General features: G+C 32.3%; 1 protein-coding gene across 1 annotated transcript; it reads left to right on the plus strand.

Annotated features, from left to right (window-relative positions):
- Positions 1-311: 311 nt before the first annotated feature.
- LOC134696241 (uncharacterized) lies at positions 312-20,437 on the plus strand. Its single transcript, XM_063557924.1, has 11 exons — positions 312-1,120; positions 2,880-3,023; positions 4,173-4,355; positions 5,319-5,396; positions 9,629-9,697; positions 10,179-10,262; positions 15,060-15,143; positions 15,353-15,557; positions 16,299-16,385; positions 17,006-17,101; positions 19,903-20,437. The coding sequence occupies exons 1-11, from the start codon at positions 351-353 to the stop codon at positions 20,209-20,211; spliced, it is 2,109 nt and encodes a 702-aa protein (XP_063413994.1). The 5' UTR covers positions 312-350; the 3' UTR covers positions 20,212-20,437.
- Positions 20,438-21,123: the final 686 nt, after the last annotated feature.

Here is a 21,123-nt window from a genome sequence, read left to right on the forward strand (position 1 = left end):
ACTTTATAGGGTTGTAAAAGCGTTGACCGTGCGTACATTTTTAGAATACAAAATGTACTTCGGTCAACGCTTTTACACCCCAATGAATTTACAAAAAGAAGTATTCAATTCTTAATGAAATGTTATGGGAATTATATAATCTTTTTACAAATTCTGCATAAACTCCGAGTTTGGCAATCAGTATACAAGACAAAAAGTTCAATAAAAGTATTAAATGTACAGCGGCTTTAAAAACCAAAGGTGAGTTTTAAAGGTTTTAATTATTATCTCCCTTTTTTACCTGTGTAAACACCTTTGAAGTCAAACAAACAAGGAAGTCAATTGTCAACAGTTGTCAACGATAAAATAAAATGGACGAAACTTGTCGCGAGTGCTCACAACAACAATCAAGATCATATAACTTAACTTTTAAAACTTGTCTCAAATGTCATCAGTCGGTCTGTATAATGTGTCAGACCAAACACGAAAGAAGAAAGGATAATCATTCTTTTAGACATTCTCATTTTCAACGTTTACCATATTTCTGTTCGGAACACACAAGCGAATTACTGAACAAATATTGTATAAATTGCAGTAAGGCAGTATGTGGCTATTGTTACCGCAAGTATCACGAGAGTCATAAAATTAAAACATTTAATGAAGTTGCAAATGATCGTAGACGAGGCCTAAAAAAGGAAAAAGACAGTGTTTACCAAGAATTAAAAAAAGTAATTAAACAGACAGAAAAAGGACACGACATTTATAGGGATTTTGATTTGCAGTTGAAATGTATTTATTCAGAAGTTGAAAGTATCGTTGTTGGTATTAGACACAAACAAGCGGAAATACTAAATTATGCCAGTTATGGCAAACACACAGATATAGATGCATTTCTCAAAGAAATGTTTTCATTGATGGTTTGTGAAAGGATTGGTAATGAACGCTACAGAGTATTACATAAAATCGACAAAGAAAGGGATGATTATAAATTTATTTCATATTATCAGAAATATTCCTCATGGTTACAACAATGTGTTTCAATTCCAATAGAGGATTCCACAAAACTTCAGCCGTTGAAAATTCGATACAACAAACCATTTGACGAAGAAGTCAGACAACTTCTAATAAATATTGAAGTAGGGTATGTAATATTAAATTCTATTAGTTTAAAGAACACCAATATTAGATTCAATAAATTTCTAGACGTATTGAACGTGCACCCTCCCACCACCACCACCACCACCACTACTAATAACGGAAGATATGGAAACAAACAAACAAATATAGATTGCAATATCATTCGTATTGTAGGGTCTAGATGAGAACTCCTCTACATCTGTATTCTTTGATTTTCTGTGACATTTGTTTTCATCTTTCAACATAGCGTCCTGCATGAAAAACTCTCGTGAAAAGTTGTACTATTTGAGTAATATGTAGCTTCCTTGCTCTCTCCATGTATTGGGCCATTCCAGTTAATATCTGCTATAGGGGGATGGATGGTATTTTCTGAGGGGTGTAAAATTTATACATTTTAGGGGTGAAATTTTGGGATTTTCCATATGACACGTACACTTATACGCAAAAAGCTTCTGGGGGTCATTCAGCAGTAAATAATTGAAAATAATAACATCTAAGGGGTTACAAGAATGCCTATGTTAAATCTTAGTGGTGCTTTGGAATGTTAACAATTTCGTACCATGCACTATTTGGTATTGTATTTAAAATTCTGATGGGCACAATCCTTGTAGTAAAAATATCTAATAGGCCAATTTTCCCCATGAAAGCCCATCCACCCAATATGAACAGAAACTCTACTTCTGATAGGTCTTAACTTTCAGATCTGATAGGTAGTTTTTCATGTTTTTTTCCGATACGTATAAAAAAAAATCTCCCCATCCACCTACCACCTGTCAGAATTAAACTGGAATGGCCCATTGTTTATATCAGTTATCAGTGTTGTATATTGTACTACATGTACCTTTTTCACAGTTATTTCAAATTGTTTATACTTTTTTACTCTATGTTTTTCTTTATTTCTTTATAAGCTGTTACAGTAGTTATTTAACACGTTAGTTTTTTTGTTTTGTACATGGTTCATTTCTGTTAGCAGATAAATCCGTCGTCTTTACCGTTGCCCCATATTGTGTTTCATGTTAATACTTTTTAACAATATTGCAACTGTCTATTAACACTTAAATTTTCTTTGATATTTATTTTTTATTGGTATTGGTGTTGTTTATAGGTTTAGGCTTTTGTTATTATCCAAATGTTCTGTTGTCCAACTTTCGATATTTGTGTGTCTCATAATTTGAAATTTCAATCATAACGGACCGTTGGTTTTTTAAGAGATTCAGTTCTATGGTTTTGGCATTGGTTTCCAGTCAGTGAAATTGTGATAGATCTATTTTCAAGTAGTATTCGATTGATAATTCATTTTCGCCACGAATATGTACCCTTTACATTTCCTCTATATTTAACTGTATCACAAGCCAAAGCTGTATATATATATATGTGTTTACTGTGTACTTTTAATTTCTCCAAGACAATACGTTGAAATAAATAAGAATTTAGAGTACAGAAAGATAAAGTGTTGTCATCTGCAAACATGTAGTTATATAAGACATATATATAAGAATATAATATTAAAAAATAAAACTAGCATTTATGAATGATACGTTTAAACAACAATGGCCCTATTATAGAACACTGGGTTACGCCATTATGGATGTCCTTCATATAGAAATATTACGATCTCATATTTCGTAACTTGTTACCATTGTAGTTTTAAAAATATGTAAACAAGATGCAATGGCATATGCTTCGTTTGAATACAACAGGTTGGATAAAACTATATGCAAATATCTTTCTTTTTTATTATTTCAAAAATATTAATTTTGTAGACCCAAGTCTAAGTCTAAACAGAAGAATAGAACCAGTGGAAATAGCGAAGAGGAAAGAACAATGAAGTTATTAGCCGTTACTGAAAAAGACAAAATCATAGAAGATCTGCAGATAGAATTACAGATAAGAGGCCAGGAACTAAGGCACGATAATTATATATTTCGTCTTTCCGATCAAACATGGAGGACACTAGTGTTTATCGTTTTGACTTAGGTGAATTATCAAAATGTATACGTTTTCTCGGTTCAAAGGCGAATACATCATTAGGTTTTACCTCATGTCCGACTATTTGACCAAGGGTTTTCCTAAGTATTCTATTAAATAATACCAACACGTATATATTTAAGGAAAAAATATTAATAAAATTAAGTGCTTGAAACAAGAAAAAAAATCACTTTTTTTCATTTTTGTCTTAATTCGTAGCTAATGAATGTCCTTTTCACATGTTTACACATGTATATGTTCCAGACCGTATGAATATTTATTCCGGACCGTACGCGTACGGTCCGGACCGTATACGTATACTCGTATGGTGCGACCATACGCGTACGGTTGGACCGTATGAGTAAACGCGTATGGTCCAGTACGAGCTGACCATACATGTTATTGTTAATGGGTTAAATTTAAACAAATATTTATCACAATCTTTATTTTTATTTTTATAAATTGTTATTATTACAATTAGATTAATGAAATGAACAAATGAACACTTGAAATTAAATATTTGTTTAATTGTATATCTGAATCCTATTTGGTACTCTCGCCCAAGGTAACACTTGCTGCCACAAGTAATGTAATAGTTTTTACATTTACATGTTTGCAGTTCATTCATGTTCCTTTGCATTTGCAGTTACATGTATTAAAAAATAAAGTTTTTATTTCCATTGCAATTGAACTTTTCCATATTTATTTGAGAGTTAAGTTATGTAATCTGTTACATGCATTTTGAACTTATACATTTAAGCAACTTCTTAATGATATTAATCAGACCGTACGTGAAAAAGTACGCATACAGTCCAAATACTCATGCGGTCTGGAACATATATATATAGTATCTTCAGCTTACCAAACTTAATTGAAAAAAGACGTATTTTTTCTATCATGCCGTTTTATGACAATTGTATATTCTAAAAAAACAATGTACGTATGTATGTGCAATCTGATCATTTTGTTTTTAATTATTGATTGTATTATGGGAATTTTCTATAAATACTCATTCTATCTACTGTGACATATTTATAACATGTCTTCATCTAATTAAAGTATATATAATCAAAGAAACTTTTTCACAGCTGTATGAGGAAAGCAATGCAGTTTATGAATGAAAACACAAAGAGGCCAAGCATATCCAATACATCAGTGAAAATGAAACTGATTGAACATATAAGTGACTACCCGCAAGTATTAGAGACTATACAGGAGTTCCAAAGTAACATGGGAGGCATAAAACAAACTATGGATGAACAGGATTTAGCGTGAGTATAGCTCTATTTATACAACGTTTACCATCAAGTGAAAGTCCAACTATCTCCATCATATCCTTATAAAATTATATTTTGTTTTCTGTTTTTAAAACAATGAAATTCGATTTATAAAAGAAAACAGTATTTATGCCCCTCATTTAGATTTATTTGTCCTTTCTTGTGCATAGACTGTGCCTAACATAATATAGTAACAAATCCATAAATTTAAAGATTCTAGTTTTTATTCAAAAAGAGTAACCAGGGCAAACTTTTGAAAACGTTTTTTTTTTATCTTTTTTCGTAGTTTATTGACACATGATATAAACATACATGTTCGTCAATCTGCAGTGTTTAATTGCAAACAAAATGTTACCACATTAATAAAAGAAAAGAGATTCAATGTCTCCTGCGTTGCACATCTATTATATTTCTAAGCGGCATCTCTTAGGAAAAAATTTCGATCGTCCATCATTATACAACGTATCCCAGATATTGCTAATATTAATCTTTTGGTATAAGTTATGTAAAAAGTTGGCAAGCATTGTACCCGTGAGAGTGCTAATACGGTCATTTTCCTGGATAATTTTACCGTTTCCAAGGGGGTATTACTCGTTTAAAAGAAGACGATCGGGCACCATTATACATGTTATAAAGCTTGTTCGATAAATTGCTAATATTAACCTATAATAGTACATATTTTATAAACATCTGGCACAAATTGTACATTTGAGAGCGCTAATAAGACCGGACGGACGCCCATTCATTCCGTGTGCTCCGTAATGCGTTATACGAGAATAACTTAAGCGGTTAAGCTGTAAGCCTTGCAAGCTATACAAGTTTTTGTGATATTGTTTAATACAGTGATAGAGAGAAGAAATGATGCATTACTGTACCTTAGTATTATAATACCTGCCAAAACGAATAATTAAATAAATCGAAAAGGATGATGAATTATAATACATATATTTTCTGCAGAATAAGCCAGCTAGAAAAAGAAATAAAGGTACTCGAGCATGCTTCAAAAAAAGGTCCTGCTGGTGACACTAAAAGAAGGTAGGTATATTTTTCAGGCTCCAAATACTACATATTTTTTATACACAATATGCCGTTTTACATTTTGCCTTTTATAGTCGACCTAACGATATGGCCGGGTTTTCAACATTGCAACGTCCTTTCGTTCGAATTCTGGTGGATAGTTGGTCCGAGTACACAGTTATCGTCCTTTGATTTTCGTTGTCCACGAATACAGTCCTTAGTGGGGACAGTGTGTTACTTGCCAATTATTTTTATACCCCTTCCAAATTTTTTTCTCCATGTTTTATGCCTCATATAGCAAGTATGGGGGTGAAATGACACTGTAAAACAAATTGGATCATAAATATTAACATAAAGTAGTGATTATGACCAGCTGAAAAAGGTAAAAAAAAATAGCACTTCGGAAGCTGTCAAAACATTTCAAGACCACCTAAACATACGATTGTGCATATTTTGAGTTAAAGCTGATGACGTTTTCTATAATTTTGATCTAATTTGTCCCAAAAGTAGTACAACACACTGTAAAAATATTATAGGTGGGATTTTTTTAATTTTCATTTATTGTCTAAAAGAAATGCACTACGAAATAACTGTGTACTCGGACCAGTTATCTAATTGGCAATAATATCACATCTCCTCAATTGAAAACGTTTAGTGTGGTATCAGCATCATTTAAGCATGCATGAATTATTAAGAAGGGATATAGTTACGATACTGTTGTCATGTCATTAAATATTGCGTATGTTGGCCTTAGAATTGATTCACTTATAGGGTATTTGCATCGGAACTAAAAACATTTATTCAAAAAGCAGTTGTTGGCATGACACGGGTTATGTTCTTCTCGTATATGTTATGATGGTATGATACTTAACCCGGGACCTAACGGGAAGATTTGTGCCTGATGTTCATATGTTGAAATCATAATCTATTATTGTCATTGTGTTTATTCTCTTTGGTTACATCTTCTAACAACAGACTCGGACTTCTCTTGAACTGAACTTAAATGTGCGTATTGCTATGCGTTTACTTTTCTACATTGGCTAGAGGTATAGGGGGAGGGTTGAGATCTCACAAACATGTTTAACCCCACCTCATTGTTAGTCTTATTTTATTTTTAGTTTCTTGTGTACAATATGGAAATTAGTATGGCGTTCATTATCACTGAACTAGTATATATTTGTTAAGGGACCAGCTGAAGGACGCCTCCGGTGCGGGAATTGCTCGCTTCATTGAAGACTAGGCCTGTTGGTGACCTTCTGCTGTTGTGCTTTTTCTATGGTCGGGTTGTTGTATCTTTGACACATTCCCCATTTCCATTCTCAATTTTATGCAATTATAATTACATTAGATGTATGTTTCATTATAATTCTTTATCCTGACTGGCAAACTGCACATCACGTGTTATTCCTTAAGCAATTGCATAACTCAATAAAACTTATCGTTCACGATAACACGTGGTCCCACAATATAATGCACAGGTGAATTAAATAAAACAACTATAAAACTCATGTTTTCCTGATCCTAGCTAAAAAATGTAATTATAAGTATTGAATGCTTCTTTTTGTAACTTCATAGGGTTGTAATGTCACGGAATAGAAGTTCCTTCATAATGTAAATTCCAAATTGAAAAAATATTAAAAAAAAGGAATAAATGTTACAGTAGATGTTCTACTAACGGAATAAATAGTATAGAATATTTGTTCCATCAGGTACAGGTATTATGACATTGTTTATAATAAAGTTTCCACTGGAACTTAATTCTGTTAGGTGGAACAAATATACGTTGACAGTTGAAGCGTTGACCGTGCGCACATTTTTCGAATGAAGCGCTTCTGCGCTTCATACAAAATGTACTTCGGTCAACGCTTTTACACCTCAATGAAGTTACAAAAAGAAGCATTCAATTCTTAAATAATACTCTTTAATGGATTTTGAGATTCATTGCTAATCAACTACATGCAGTCAAGTTTCAAGTAGGCATGTGTTTGAAATGATAATAAAAGGTTATGATAGACATTTACAGTTTGGGAAAGTTTGAAAACATTACTACTCAAGAACGCCATAGCTGCCTTATATGTATTTATTTCGATATATACAATACTTGTCTTTTTATGCATATACTTTTTCTATATACATTGTATGCACATACTTTTTCTATATATGCTGATACTTTTTCTATATATGCTTATACTTTGTCTATATAAGCACATATTTTCCTATATATGCACATACTTGTCTATATATACACATACTTTGTTTAAATATGCACATATTTGTCTATATATAAAATTGAGAAAAGAAATGGTGAATGTGTCAAAGCGACAACAACCCGACCATAGAGCAGATTACAACTGAATGCCACCAATGGGTCTTCAATGTAGCGAGAAACTCCCGCACCCGTAAGCGTCCTTCTGGCCCCTTAAAAATATGTATACTAATACAGTGATAATGGACGTCATACTAATCTCGAATTATACCCAAAAAACTTAAATTAAAATCATACAATACCAACAAAGGCCGGAGGCTCCTGACTTGGGACAGGTACAAAATTCCGGCGGGATTCAATATGTTTATTAGATCTCACCCCTTATACCTCTAGCCAATGTAAAAAAGTAAATGCATAACAATACGCACATTTAAATTCAGTTCAAGAGAAGTCCGAGTCCGTTGTCAGAAGATGTAACAAAAGAAAATAAATAAAATGACAATAATACATAAATAACAACAGACTACTAGCAGTTAACTCACATGACAGCTCCAGACTTCAATTAAACTAACTGATTGAAAGATTATGTCTTTATCATATGAATATCAGGCACAATCCCTCCCGTTAGAGGTTTAGTATCATACTTTCATAAAATATATGTGAAGAACATAACACGTGTCATGCAAACAACGGTTTTATTTTTAAGTAAATGTGTTTAGGTCTGATGCAAAGACCCTATAAGTAACTCAATATTAAAACCAAAATGTGCAATCTTTAATGACCTGACAACAGTATCGTAAGTATATCCCTTCTAAATAATTAGTTATCAAAGGTACCATGATTATAATTTAGTACGCCAGACGCGCGTTTTGTCTACATAAGACTCATCCGTGACGCTCATATAAAAATATTTATAAAGCCAAACAAGTACAAAGTTGAAGAGCATTGAGGATCCAAAATTCCAAAAAGTTGTGCCAAATACGGCTAAGGTACTCTATGCCTGGGATAAGAAAATCCTTAGTTTTTCGAAAATTCAAGCCTGTTTAAAGGTTTTGTAAGCTTTTGAGGTGAATACTGACATGTTTGTGCTTTGTAAAGAATAATACCATAAAAGATTGGATGTGAAATACCTGAACGTATAAGATATCTGCATGTTGAGTTATATTTACGAATTATTTCCTTATATCGTAGATAAAATTTAGTAAATTTTTTGACTAGTTTGTGATATCGAAAACCCTGGTGTAATAATTTTAAGTAATACATAAATTTCTCTCGTTAAAATCTAAAACATTGTTACATACACGAGCGAATCGTACAAGTTGAGATTTATAAACACTGTATGATGGTGACAAGGGAACGTCACCATCTAAAAATGGATAATTAACAATAGGAAATGAAAAATCATCCCTTTAATCATAACTTGTATTAAGCTTCCCATTAATGATATAGATATCAAGATCAAGGAAAGGGCAGTGGTCAGTGTTAGCATTAGCTTTATTTAAAGTAAGTTCAAAAGGATAAACTTAAGTATACATACTGAAGTCGTCATTATTGAGAGCCAATCTATGATCATCCAAGTATTGTTAAATTTTTGTATCAAATGTCGTTCGATGAGTCTTTACTAATTTTAGTCATAAATTGTAACCCATAACAATACAAAAACAGGTCCGCAATAAGTGTTGCACAGTTAGTCCCCACTGGAATTCCAATAACTTGACGATATACGGAATCTCCAAAGCAAATTTTCACATAAACAAATACATTCAAAACATTATCCTTAAAACTTTAAACGATGTTTATATAATCGAATGATAAAGGTTAAATTTTCTTAATATCATAATCAGATCATAATAATTTCTAAATGTCTTTAAAATCTGTTGTTATAATAGTAGTTGCTTTTCATTTTAATCAGTCACGAATAATTAGACAACCATTACTTAATTTGCTTAGACCGATTGACCGAAACAAGCTCCCATTAATACCTTTTTTTATGTGTATATATATATCAACCGTTATGTATCTTTAAATGTTTTGTCTTCGATAGGCAACAAGACGTAAGCAATGTAGACGAGCAGTCGAAACTCATGGATAAAGTAGAAGATTTAGAAATCATGTACGTATTGAGGGATTTATACTTGTTGTTGAACATGATAAGTCTTAGATACACTTTTTTTTTATAGTTGCAATTGGCTTTAAAATAGCTGTCAGTAACTGTAAGTACCCTCAGATCAGTACCATGCGACGTTTTGTTGTTGTGATGTAGAAATACCCTGCCACATCCGTTCTGTGTTTTGGTTACGTCTTTTTCTGCATTGTATATATCTGATGAGGTACATGTTAGCTCTTTTCAACTGTTTTCGATCTCGTTGAAAAAAAGGAAAATTGAGTAAACAGTAAAGTTTCATACTTCATAAAAAGAAACTTTATTGAGTGAATAGTAAAAATAAATACATACTTCGTACACTGTCTAATCGCAATTAAAATTTTACGTTGACTATATATAAAGGGTAAACGAGTTTTCTGTAAATGCAAACACCTTTGGGGATCATTGTTGTAAACGAAATCATATCTGCTTTATTCTTTCATCTATTTAGTTTGCAATCAACAAATATAGAGAACGAACATCTTCGACACAACCTAGCAAGTGTAGAATTCAAGATTGATGAATTACAAGCAAGGTATATTTACATTGGTTTTGTTAACCCGTCTACGACTAATCATTTAAGTATTTATATATCAAATATCTTTCTACGTTTTTATCGTCATGAAAAAAGATGCATTATCAATCGAACGTTTACAAATGAATGCTGAACTTTAAGTGCCGGACGAATGTTATCAATTTGATTTATGCAATATTACATGTTTCTTGGATAATTTTCATCAAACAACTTTGTATACAAAATTGATAACTTTATTATCAATAATGATGCCTTTTTCAAATAATTAATAAATATAGTTATGCATTTTGTAGTTTAATTAATTAAGTAAGTAATTTTTATTGGTTGAAATGCAAAGTTACAGGATTGATACCAAGACAATACAAAACATACAAACATATATATAATTCAAAATTCATAAAGACGTTACGCACAGTCTTGGTGCCACTTAGCGTTACACGACGTTCCTAATAAAACGACGATTTTCACGTTGTTCCACGGAAAGTTTCAAGTTTTGACCTCATATTCTAATCATGTGAAATGCCGCTTAAAGTACAGAGATTTTCGAAGTTGCTTCTGTATATGGTTTTATTTTTTTCAAGCCGGTGCAAATACAAAATGTCATTGAATTTGAACAAAATTTTAATTACATGTCATTGAACAATTTTTGATTTTTGCGAAGAATTATATATGCAACAATTACACAAAATAACAATTTGATGTCTTGTTAAATAATTGAAATATATATATAAAAAAAGATGTGGTTCGATTGCCACTGAGACAACTCTCTACAAGAGACCAAAATGACACAGAAATTAACAATTATATAGGTCACTGTACGGTCTTCAAAAGCAAAGCCCATACCGCATAGTCTGCTATAAAAGGCCCCGAAATGACAACGTAAAACAATTAAGACGAGAAAACTAACTGTCTATTTTTTTTTAGCTGAGGAGGATAATAAAGAAGATCTCACTTTTGTTTGCATTTCCTTTTTCAATGTATCTTGCTTTTATAAAGTGGGGGTGCGGTCAATAGTAAGTTTTCTCTTTGTTATAGCTCCGGAGCATTGTCTTTTTGGAGTATCCAAGTTAAATATTTCGACATCTTATATCCTTGAAACAATGCAGATCTACATTTTAAGGCATATTAAACGAGAACTTTATTTTATAAATCATTTCATGAAATTATGTTATGCCAAATATGCAAGAAAAAGTCGTATACAGTTTAACGTTATTATAACGCGAACGTCAAATTACGGTTACGGGGACATTTCATTGGACATCTTAGATCGGTTCGGATTGTCCACCTGCAACTCAAACTAAAGTACATATCATATCATTTTAAAAGAAATTAAATGTATTTTCCATTCATATCAGTTACCAGGTGATAAAAATTTGAGATATAGTAGAATTTCGTTTGATAAAAAGCCTCTGAATTATTTTTTGTGTTATTTTGTCCATCGGGACATTTTATTGGACACGGGAAAAATTACGATGTTTTTAAAATAAGACCGCAGTTACATAATGATGTCTTCAGATAGTTTCTTCAGAACATGTATAATTTTTCTGATATTATTGAAATCCATTTTCGTTTGTTATATATTATGAAATTGAAGACAGAAAGTTTTTTTACGGGTTGAGCAGCAAATTGGGACATTTTTTCTCTTTTTTATTTAAACTTTTCTGACGATCTTCCTACTCTTAAAGTGAAAAACGTCTATTACTTCATTTAGCGTCAAATGTATACAATGTAGTTGTAAAATTTTTAACCATTCTACTTACTAATGAGACCGCACTGGGATTTCAAGGACGCACATAAAACAAAATTGTAACAGCGGGACACCCTTAAAATGACGTTATAGACATCGAAATGAGCAATTTGTTTCATCAAAAAATAGACAAAACACAAATTCATCTATGTTATTGATTTCTATGGGTTATTTCCTTTCGAATGATATGCATAACATGGCTATTTATTGTATAGGATAAGAGCTTGAATTTGAATAACCCGCCATCTAACCCATATTTTCAAAGTGACACCAATATCGTGCGCAACGTCAAACATTGTATATTTAATTATGATTTCTTTTTCAAATTATTTATTTTAGGGGCCTCAGTGGCCGATTGGTCTTCTTCTATAATCACTAGCCAGTAAACACTGACTCCTATCTTTATTAACTAGGATTGTCAGTTTTCCTATCAAAGTTGGTTGTTTTTTCTCCGGGCACTCCGACTCCCGTTACCAATTACAACTGGCCACCACAAAATGCGGTGCTTAAAAGGAGCGATTGAACAACAAAATAAAATCAAGGTTTCAAATTATTGAACAAAAAAGCAATCTATCATGTGATGGATAAACAAACTGGCATTATATGTGACAACAATATTTAATCTATACAGTATAAATAAATAAAATTGAGAATTGAAAGCTAAAATTTGTCCCAAAAAAAACAAACAACCTGACCAAAGAGCAGATAGTAGACGACGACCACCAACGGGCCTTCAACGCAGCGAGAAAATCCTGCAACTGGAGGTGGCCCTTAAATAAAAATGTGCACTACTTCAGTGAAAATGGACGTTTTGTTATATAGGATAGACCGCTGTTTTCACGTTTGAATGGTTTTACACTAGTAATTTTTGGGGCCCTTTATAGCTTTCTGTTTGTGTGAGACAAGGCTCCGTCTTGAAGGCCATAACTTGACCTATAATGGTTTATTTTTATAAGTTGTTACTTGGATGGAGAGTTACCACATTGGCACTCATACCACATATTCTTAAATCTTGTCATACTAAACCCCAAAACATATACATGAACCAAAATTTAGAATAACATACAAGCGATCAAAGGCCAGAAGTCCTGAATTTCTTTTCTAATGAACAGTTTCATAATTGTAAAATATTTGTTTCCTATGTGGAAAGACATTACTAGTATAGTTCTTCTGTATTCAAATGATTGTAAAAATCAAATAAACCATAATGGTGTTATATTTCCAATTTTGCAAATTCGTCAATGGCTCTGTGCGACATATATTTCTACCATTTAAAGTCATAAGAAACGAGTGACTGGTGAAAAATAATGTTTGTCCAATTCTTGAACCAATGCATGTATATAACATAAATGAGTCCTCTGTGCACGATTTTATAAATTTTTACGCAAATATATCGTATAATCGTCATTTTTTTTTCTCTCTGTCTGTTATGATTTAACAAATATGGCTACTCCTTTAATGCCGTGTTTAGAAGCCGAAGTTTACCGATTGTCACCTTATAGTACATGATCAACAATAAGCATGGACATTTAGCACGTGTGTAACATATACAATCAAGTAATAATTATTGTTTATTTTAATGACAGATTCATGCGTATTGCTATCACCGGATTTTTACGAGGATGGTCACGCTTAGGTCACTATATATGCATACGGAAAATATGTCGGCGAATTGCTTCCTGGCAGCAAGCAATTAAAAATAAGTAAACGTCTTCTAAATGTGGACAAATTAAAGAATTTTCCTCAGAAAAAAAGTATATTTACATAAGTATTAAATATAATGAAAACTATTCATTTAGTTAAAAAAACAACATATGCATATTTTTTTTTAATTTGAGGTTATATATGACTTTAAATACTTTAATTTTCATTTGACTTAATGGAAGGAATTATAACTAGTCTGAGCATTTAAAAGTAATATATTTAAAAATTGATTATAAATGATTTCTCGTGTTTGTATGCCCCTATCGGTAGGCGTACGGGACATTATTTGCTACCCTTGAGCGTCCTTCCGTCTGTCTTAAAAGTATTTTCACATATTAGAAGAAAGCTTACTTTTATAGCTTTTATCTTTTATAGCTGACTGTGCAGTATGGGCTTTGCTCATTGTTGATGGCCGTACGATGACCTATAGTTGTTAATTTTTTTGCCATTTGGTCTCTTGTGGAGAGATGTAGAATTGTCAATCATTATTATACCACATTTTCTTTTTTATATTGAGACACATTTTTCTTTTATTTGAACTGAACATGAGCAAATACGTATGTGTCTGCAACAATTACCTGGGAATTGTAGTGACTTCCGTTGAAAGATACTGTCACCTGAATATAAATAATATCCATGTAAATAATTTGAATCTGTAGGAAAACTTTACATTCATCAACACCCAACATTTAAAGTTCTCTAGTGTTTTCTTAATAGTACTGTGATTCAAATATATTCATGATGTCATTATTAAATTCGTTACCAGCAGAAGAAAAAAAACTACAGACACTTAACATATGAATGTTTTCTGTGTACTTGAAATGATACATTGTAAGTTTGTTGGTCTTGGAGTTCTCTTCATATTAACTAGTCTTTTTTTATCATAACTGTTCGACGTCTTTTACGATTCCCTAGACAGCCTGATATTTTATAACAAATTCAAGAATGAATTATTATAACAAATTCAAGAATGAAATAGTATTATGAATTAAAATTAACGTTTTTGGAAGAATATTTTTCTTTGTATACATGTATTTGATTTACAGGGATGTCATCGTTTTACAAGGGATTTCCAACGATGTATTGGGATATCGATTCATAAGTTAGTTTTGAATACAGTTGAGAACTCTTTTTTTCTACAATGAAACCCTAGTCCTTTATATAGCTCGTACACATAATTATTATGAGATCAGTTTCGTTATATGTATCGCATTCGGAAAAAGAAATAGATGTTTTTTTGTCCTAATATATTGTTATTTGGATGGAGAGTTGTCTCATTGGCACTCACACCACATCTTCCTATATCTATTAACATTAATACAAAGAAATCATAACTTTAATTGCAGCTATGATATACTTCATAAGAAGCATTCGATTGTTAAACAGAATCTAGACACGGCCAACAGAGAATCTGAAGATCTCAAAACGAGGTATTTGAAATTGCTAAATGTAAAGATGATCATTAAATCTTAAATATGTCGTGTGTTATATGCTAGCCCTAGTTATTGCAAATTAAAATTCATATTAATAGTTGGGTCATCCTTTATACCAAGAAAGCCATGTTTAGATTATTTACATGTATCAGTCTTTATGTCGTCTGAAATTCAGCTTTTTTAGAAAGATTGTTTTTATATTTTAGGCTCAGTCAGATTGCTGGGGCAAAACTTGTTGCAGGAAACTCATGTATAGCAGATTTGGGCGATAAATATAGACCTACAAAAATAGCAGAAATGTTTTCTGAATTGTATGACACAGAGTGGACAGATGCTGTAGATAAACTCATGTCATCAAACAAAGACTGGTCAGAAGATTTAGTTGTTCGACATCTTTTTATTGTTTTACAGGTACATGTTTTACAATGTATTAACTTTTACAGTTAGTCATCTATTGGCGAATTTAAAGTGTATTGTTACAGTACGTCAGTACTTTTTTATGCACTTTTTAATTCAATGCCTGAACAAGGTAATTACATATATGGTTTTTACCATACATCATATTAAATATCAGGTTTTAGTCGAGTATACTCTTCTCTATGACTCAGTGGGAGATAATTTTGTGAATGTCATCTTAAAACTTGCAGACCAACCGAAAATCGATAATTCCAAGACTGAAAGTTGCATTTACATTGATTAATCATATAAAAACAATGTTAAAGTTCTATGTTTTTTTCTCCATTAAATAAATATTCGAGAAAATGTCTTTTAGACTTATGAAATATCAATGAACAGGTCAAACACGTTTTGCGTTCTCAGGTTACACAGTTAGAAGTTAGTATAAATGTATTTTTAAAGGTTATGATATCTATGAACTCCTCTTCCTAAACACGACTTGAAACATCTATCAATGATGAAAATAACATAAGGATTTGTGGTGCCAATTTTGTTTTTTCTTATGTGTACAATAAAAACATTTATCATCTCCATGCTTCTATTAAACGAGTAGACGTCAGCCGATTTAAAAAAAAATCGTCTTAAACATTTTTGCAAAGATTGAAATCTTAAGTTGAAGTATATAATTCTCAATTGATATATTTTCCCGCATTTATGTTTGAAATCTTTTCATATTTCATTGTGTTTCCATTTAAGGTTTGCTATAGAACTTGTAGTGAATTGGCAAAACAACAGCTTAATTCAACTTGTAAGATACTGTTCCTTGACATCCCATCAGAGCAGGTACAATTATCATGTAGTTATAAATAAATATTCAAAATTAAATTTGGCGTATAAAGCCCTGGTCACAACGAACCAACGACACATTTATGCAGCTCCACGATATGTTATTTTTTTGTCAACTCGCAGGTCATCTGTAGTCGTCGTACGACAGACGCACAGTATTTTGAGCATCGTGGTGCTGTCGTGTGTCGTGGGACGAAAATTGGACATGCGCCTTTTTTTTTTATCTACGACTTTTTTGTCGTGTCACTGTCTTGTGGCTGTCGTGAGAATTCATTCAAAATGTACTTCGGTCAACGCTTTTATACCGGTACCCGTTGAAGTTACAAAAAAGAAGCATTCAATTCTTTATTTATAACTTTTTGCATACATACACTGTTTAAATGCTGCCCCCATTATGATTCTTTAATCATTCGTACTGTTATGATTGTTAATTTACACTACGTACGCATGTTTAGAATAAACTATTGTTTAAGAAATACACTCATTATAGTATGATTATATAAATATATACTGCACATGCTGCAAATATACACACATTCGAAAGTAGTGCGGTACCGTTATTTCTCAATCGGAATGTATACAAAGATTCAGATATTTTAAATGCATGATTTTTTTAGATGGCGGAGCAGCTTGATAGACACATCACAGAAGTAAAACAAATTCGAGATGCAAGAAAAGGATTTGCCCGAGATGTGTCACAGTTTCTTATTAGGGTACAACAATTCTTTTTAGCTCACCTGGCCCAAAGGGCCAAGTGAGCTTTTCTCATCACTTGGCGTCCGGCGTCCGTCGTCGTCGTCGTCCGTCGTCGTCGTCCGTCGTCGTTAGCTTTTACAAAAAATCTTCTCCTCTGAAACTACTGGGCCAAATTAAACCAAACTTGGCCACAATCATCATTGGGGTATCTAGTTTAAAAAATGTGTCCAACCAACCAAGATGGCCGCCATGTCTAAAAATAGAACATAGGGGTAAAATGCAGTTTTTGGCTTATAACTCAAAAACCAAAGCATTTAAAGCAAATCTGACATGGGGGTATAATTGTTTATCAGGTCAAGATCTATCTGCCCTGAAATTTTCAGATGAATCGGACAACCCGTTGTTGGGTTGCTGCCCCTGAATTGGTAATTTTAAGGAAATTTTGCTGTTTTTGGTTATTATTTTGAATATTATTATAGATAGAGATAAACTGTAAACAGCAAAAATGTTCAGCAAAGTAAGATTCACAAATAAGTCAACATGACCCAAATGGTCAGTTGACCCCTTTAGGAGTTATTGCCCTTTATAGTCAATTTTTAACCATTTTTCGTTATCTTTACAAAAATCTTCTCCTCTGATACTACTGGGCTAAATAAATCCAAACTTGGCAACAATCATCTTTGGGGTATCTAGTTTAAAATATGTGTGGCGCGACCCGCCAAACCAACCAAGATGGCCGCCATGTCTAAAAATAGAACATAGGGGTAAAATGCAGTTTTTGGCTTATAACTCAAAAACCAAAGCATTTAGAGCAAATCTGGCACAGGGTTAAATTGTTTATCAAATTAATATCTATCTGCCCTGTAATTTTCAGATGAATCTGATAACCCGTTGTTGGGTTGCTGCCCGTGAATGGGTAATTTTAAGGAAATTTTGCTGTTTTTGGTTATTATCTTGAATATTATTATAGATAAAGCTAAACTGTAAACAGCAATAATGTTCAGCAAAATAAGATTAACAAATAAGTCAACATGACCGAAATGGTCAATTGACCCCCGAAGGAGTTATTGTCCTTTATAGTAAATTTTTATCAATTTTCATAAAATTTGTAAATTTTTATTAACATTTCCACTGATACCACTGGGCCACGTTCATTATGGATAGAGATAATTGTAAGCAGCAAGACTGTTTAGTAAAGTAAGATTTACAAACACATCACCAACACCAAAACACAATTTTGTCATGAATCCATCTGCTTCCTTTGTTTAATATTCACATAGACCAAGGTGAGCGACACAGGCTCTTTAGAGCCTCTAGTTTTTATAAACGTTTCTGTTAAAGTGTAGATACATGTTGCAATTATAACTTTTAATAAATCTTTTGATTTGTTTTAAACATGTCAGTTGCTTAAAAATACTGATGATGAACTTACTTTTATTTTATGAGCCATCGTGTCCCAGGTTATAGTTGTCTTCCTGACATTGTTTTACATATTGTATAAAGGAGTAGGTTCAGTAAGACCCTTTTTTGGCCTCAAAATATAGCAGTTTTACACAATTGTGAAAATATAATCTTTAAGCTATTTACTGAAAAGATGAATGTTGCTGCTACATAAATTTCACTGTGGGCTGTTTTTGACAATGCAATGCACATATATCGGGTACTAGCATCACCATTTTAGCATTTTAGTTAAATTTAAGACGGTTTCCGTTTTAAATGAAAGTGGCTGCATTCGTGTTCATTCAAAATAGTGAAATGCAAGTCGTATTTGATGATAATACATAACATATATAAAGGTTGAGGATGAACAAGGATGAAACCACTTCATTTTTGACAAAAAAACATCTATTTAGTGACGTTCTTTGGCATATTTGATAGATTTTTCATATTTAAGCTTGAATCTGGGCTTTTTAAATGACCTTAATCAGTTAAAATCTTTCTCATAAACTAATTTAATCAATTGAAATAGACACTTAAGTGTTGTAAAAGAGTGCTAAATCTTTCTTTAGATAAACCTATAATTTAAGGCCAAATTCGGCCCTTACCGGACCTACATGTTTCTCCTTTATATTTTGTCATACACAATTTTTGTCGTCCAGTGCTTAGGCAAACGATGATGTGGTATGTTATCTTGTTTTTGTTGAAATTTCTTTTTGATTGAGTTAAGCCATTTCAAATCATATTTTATAGTGTGTCTATTGTTATACTGTTTAAATGTTGATGCCTGTTAAAACGTTTCAACCCGCTGCATTTGTATGCACATACATGTCCTATTTTGATTTAAAAGTGTTTTGCTTTAAAATTTGCGCCTTGGTGTACGCATGTATTTAAAATGTTGAATGTTTGATTTAGTTTGTTTACACGTTAAGTAAATTATATAAAAATGCCTTTTATAAAAGGATTAAACATGCAGAGGAGGTAATCAAAAACTATAAGTGTATTACTTATAGTTGATATGTTTCCCTCGGTTTTGGTTTTTGACCTGGATATATTTGCAATGAATCGAATTCTGACTATTAAGCAGATTGAAGTATACATTTGTTGCCTTTATTCTAATTTTATCTCACTCAAGAAGATCAGGTAAAAACCACATTTATGGACAAATCGTTATCACTAACACGTGCAAGCTTATAAAAGAGTGCATATTAACCTTTTGATGATGTTTGCCACCCAGTTTTGAGCCTAAATAATATATTCAGAAGGAATGGTTTATCACTCACGATTACTTATACTATTAAGTAGCTAGTAGCCTGATATTTTAACAAAATTAATGCAAATATTATCACAAAATGAAATATATTACTTGTTATCTTCTTAGGGAATATTTGAGTACGACCAGTTCAAAAAGGAGTGTAAAAAGTACAAAGAACTAGACCAAGAGCTCCTTTCTCATATACGCAAAACAGAATTTACAGAAAAATGTGTTATGGTTTGTTGGCTTATGGTCGTTCAAGATCCAGAGATGTTTATCGATGACGATATGAGTCCAAGTGAACGATTCAACAAGGATATTTACAGAGAATACACACAAAGCGGAACAAAGATTGCATTCAGCGTATGGCCAGCTTTATACCTAAAAAAAGGTGGACCTCTTCTATCAAAAGGAGTAGTCCAGGTTACAAACTGAAACGGAAATGATGATTAGTGTCAATAAACTCGCTGTTAATTGAAAGTGCGGTGGTTTGTCCATTGAGTATTTGGGATTTCTTCCATTGTATTTGGATTATCAAAATAATAATACATTAATAGCATACTTTATTGTAAAAAAATCAATAGCCTTAAGAAAGGTTTTAGAATATTGAAAAGCTCCAGCATTCTCTTTTCTTTTTCATTATTTGGATTGTACCTTGTCTCGATCAATATAGAATAAAATCATTGCAGTCAATTTTTATTGTATAAATCTAGATATAGAATAGTTATCAAAGGTACCAGGATTATAATTTAGTACGCCAGACGCGCGTTTCGTCTACATAAGACTCATCAGTGACGCTCATATCGAAATAGTTATAAACCAAACAAATACAAAGTTGAAGAGCATTGAGGATCCAAAATTCCAAAAAGTTGTGCCAAATACGGCTAAGGTAATCTATGCCTGGGATAAGAAAATCCTTAGTTTTTCGAAAAATTCAAAGTTTTGTAAACAGGAAATTTATAAAATGACCACATAATTGATATTCATGTCAACACCGAAGTGCTGACTACTGGGCTGGTGATACCCTCGGGGACGAAACGTCCACCAGCAGAGGCATCGACCCAGTGGTGTAAATAGTTATCAAAGGTACCAGGATTATAATTTAGTACGCCAGACGCGCGTTTCGTCTACATAAGACTCATCAGTGACGCTCATATCGAAATAGTTATAAACCAAACAAATACAAAGTTGAAGAGCATTGAGGATCCAAAATTCCAAAAAGTTGTGCCAAATACGGCTAAGGTAATCTATGCCTGGGATAAGAAAATCCTTAGTTTTTCGAAAAATTCAAAGTTTTGTAAACAGGAAATTTATAAAATGACCACATAATTGATATTCATGTCAACA

Source organism: Mytilus trossulus, chromosome 14 (assembly GCF_036588685.1).
Source record: "Mytilus trossulus isolate FHL-02 chromosome 14, PNRI_Mtr1.1.1.hap1, whole genome shotgun sequence".
In the NCBI taxonomy this organism is placed as follows: Eukaryota; Metazoa; Mollusca; class Bivalvia; order Mytilida; family Mytilidae; genus Mytilus; species Mytilus trossulus.

What these genes read in the sequence shown, in the direction of transcription:
- LOC134696241 (XM_063557924.1), top strand. Translation starts at nt 351, where the DNA reads ATGGACGAAACTTGTCGCGAGTGCTCACAACAACAATCAAGATCATAT. An exon ending in ATGGATGAACAGGATTTAGC is followed by an intron (nt 4,356 to 5,318) that starts GTGAGTATAGCT and finishes TATTTTCTGCAG; the next exon opens with AATAAGCCAGCTAGAAAAAG. An exon ending in ATTGATGAATTACAAGCAAG is followed by an intron (nt 10,263 to 15,059) that starts GTATATTTACAT and finishes CTTTAATTGCAG; the next exon opens with CTATGATATACTTCATAAGA.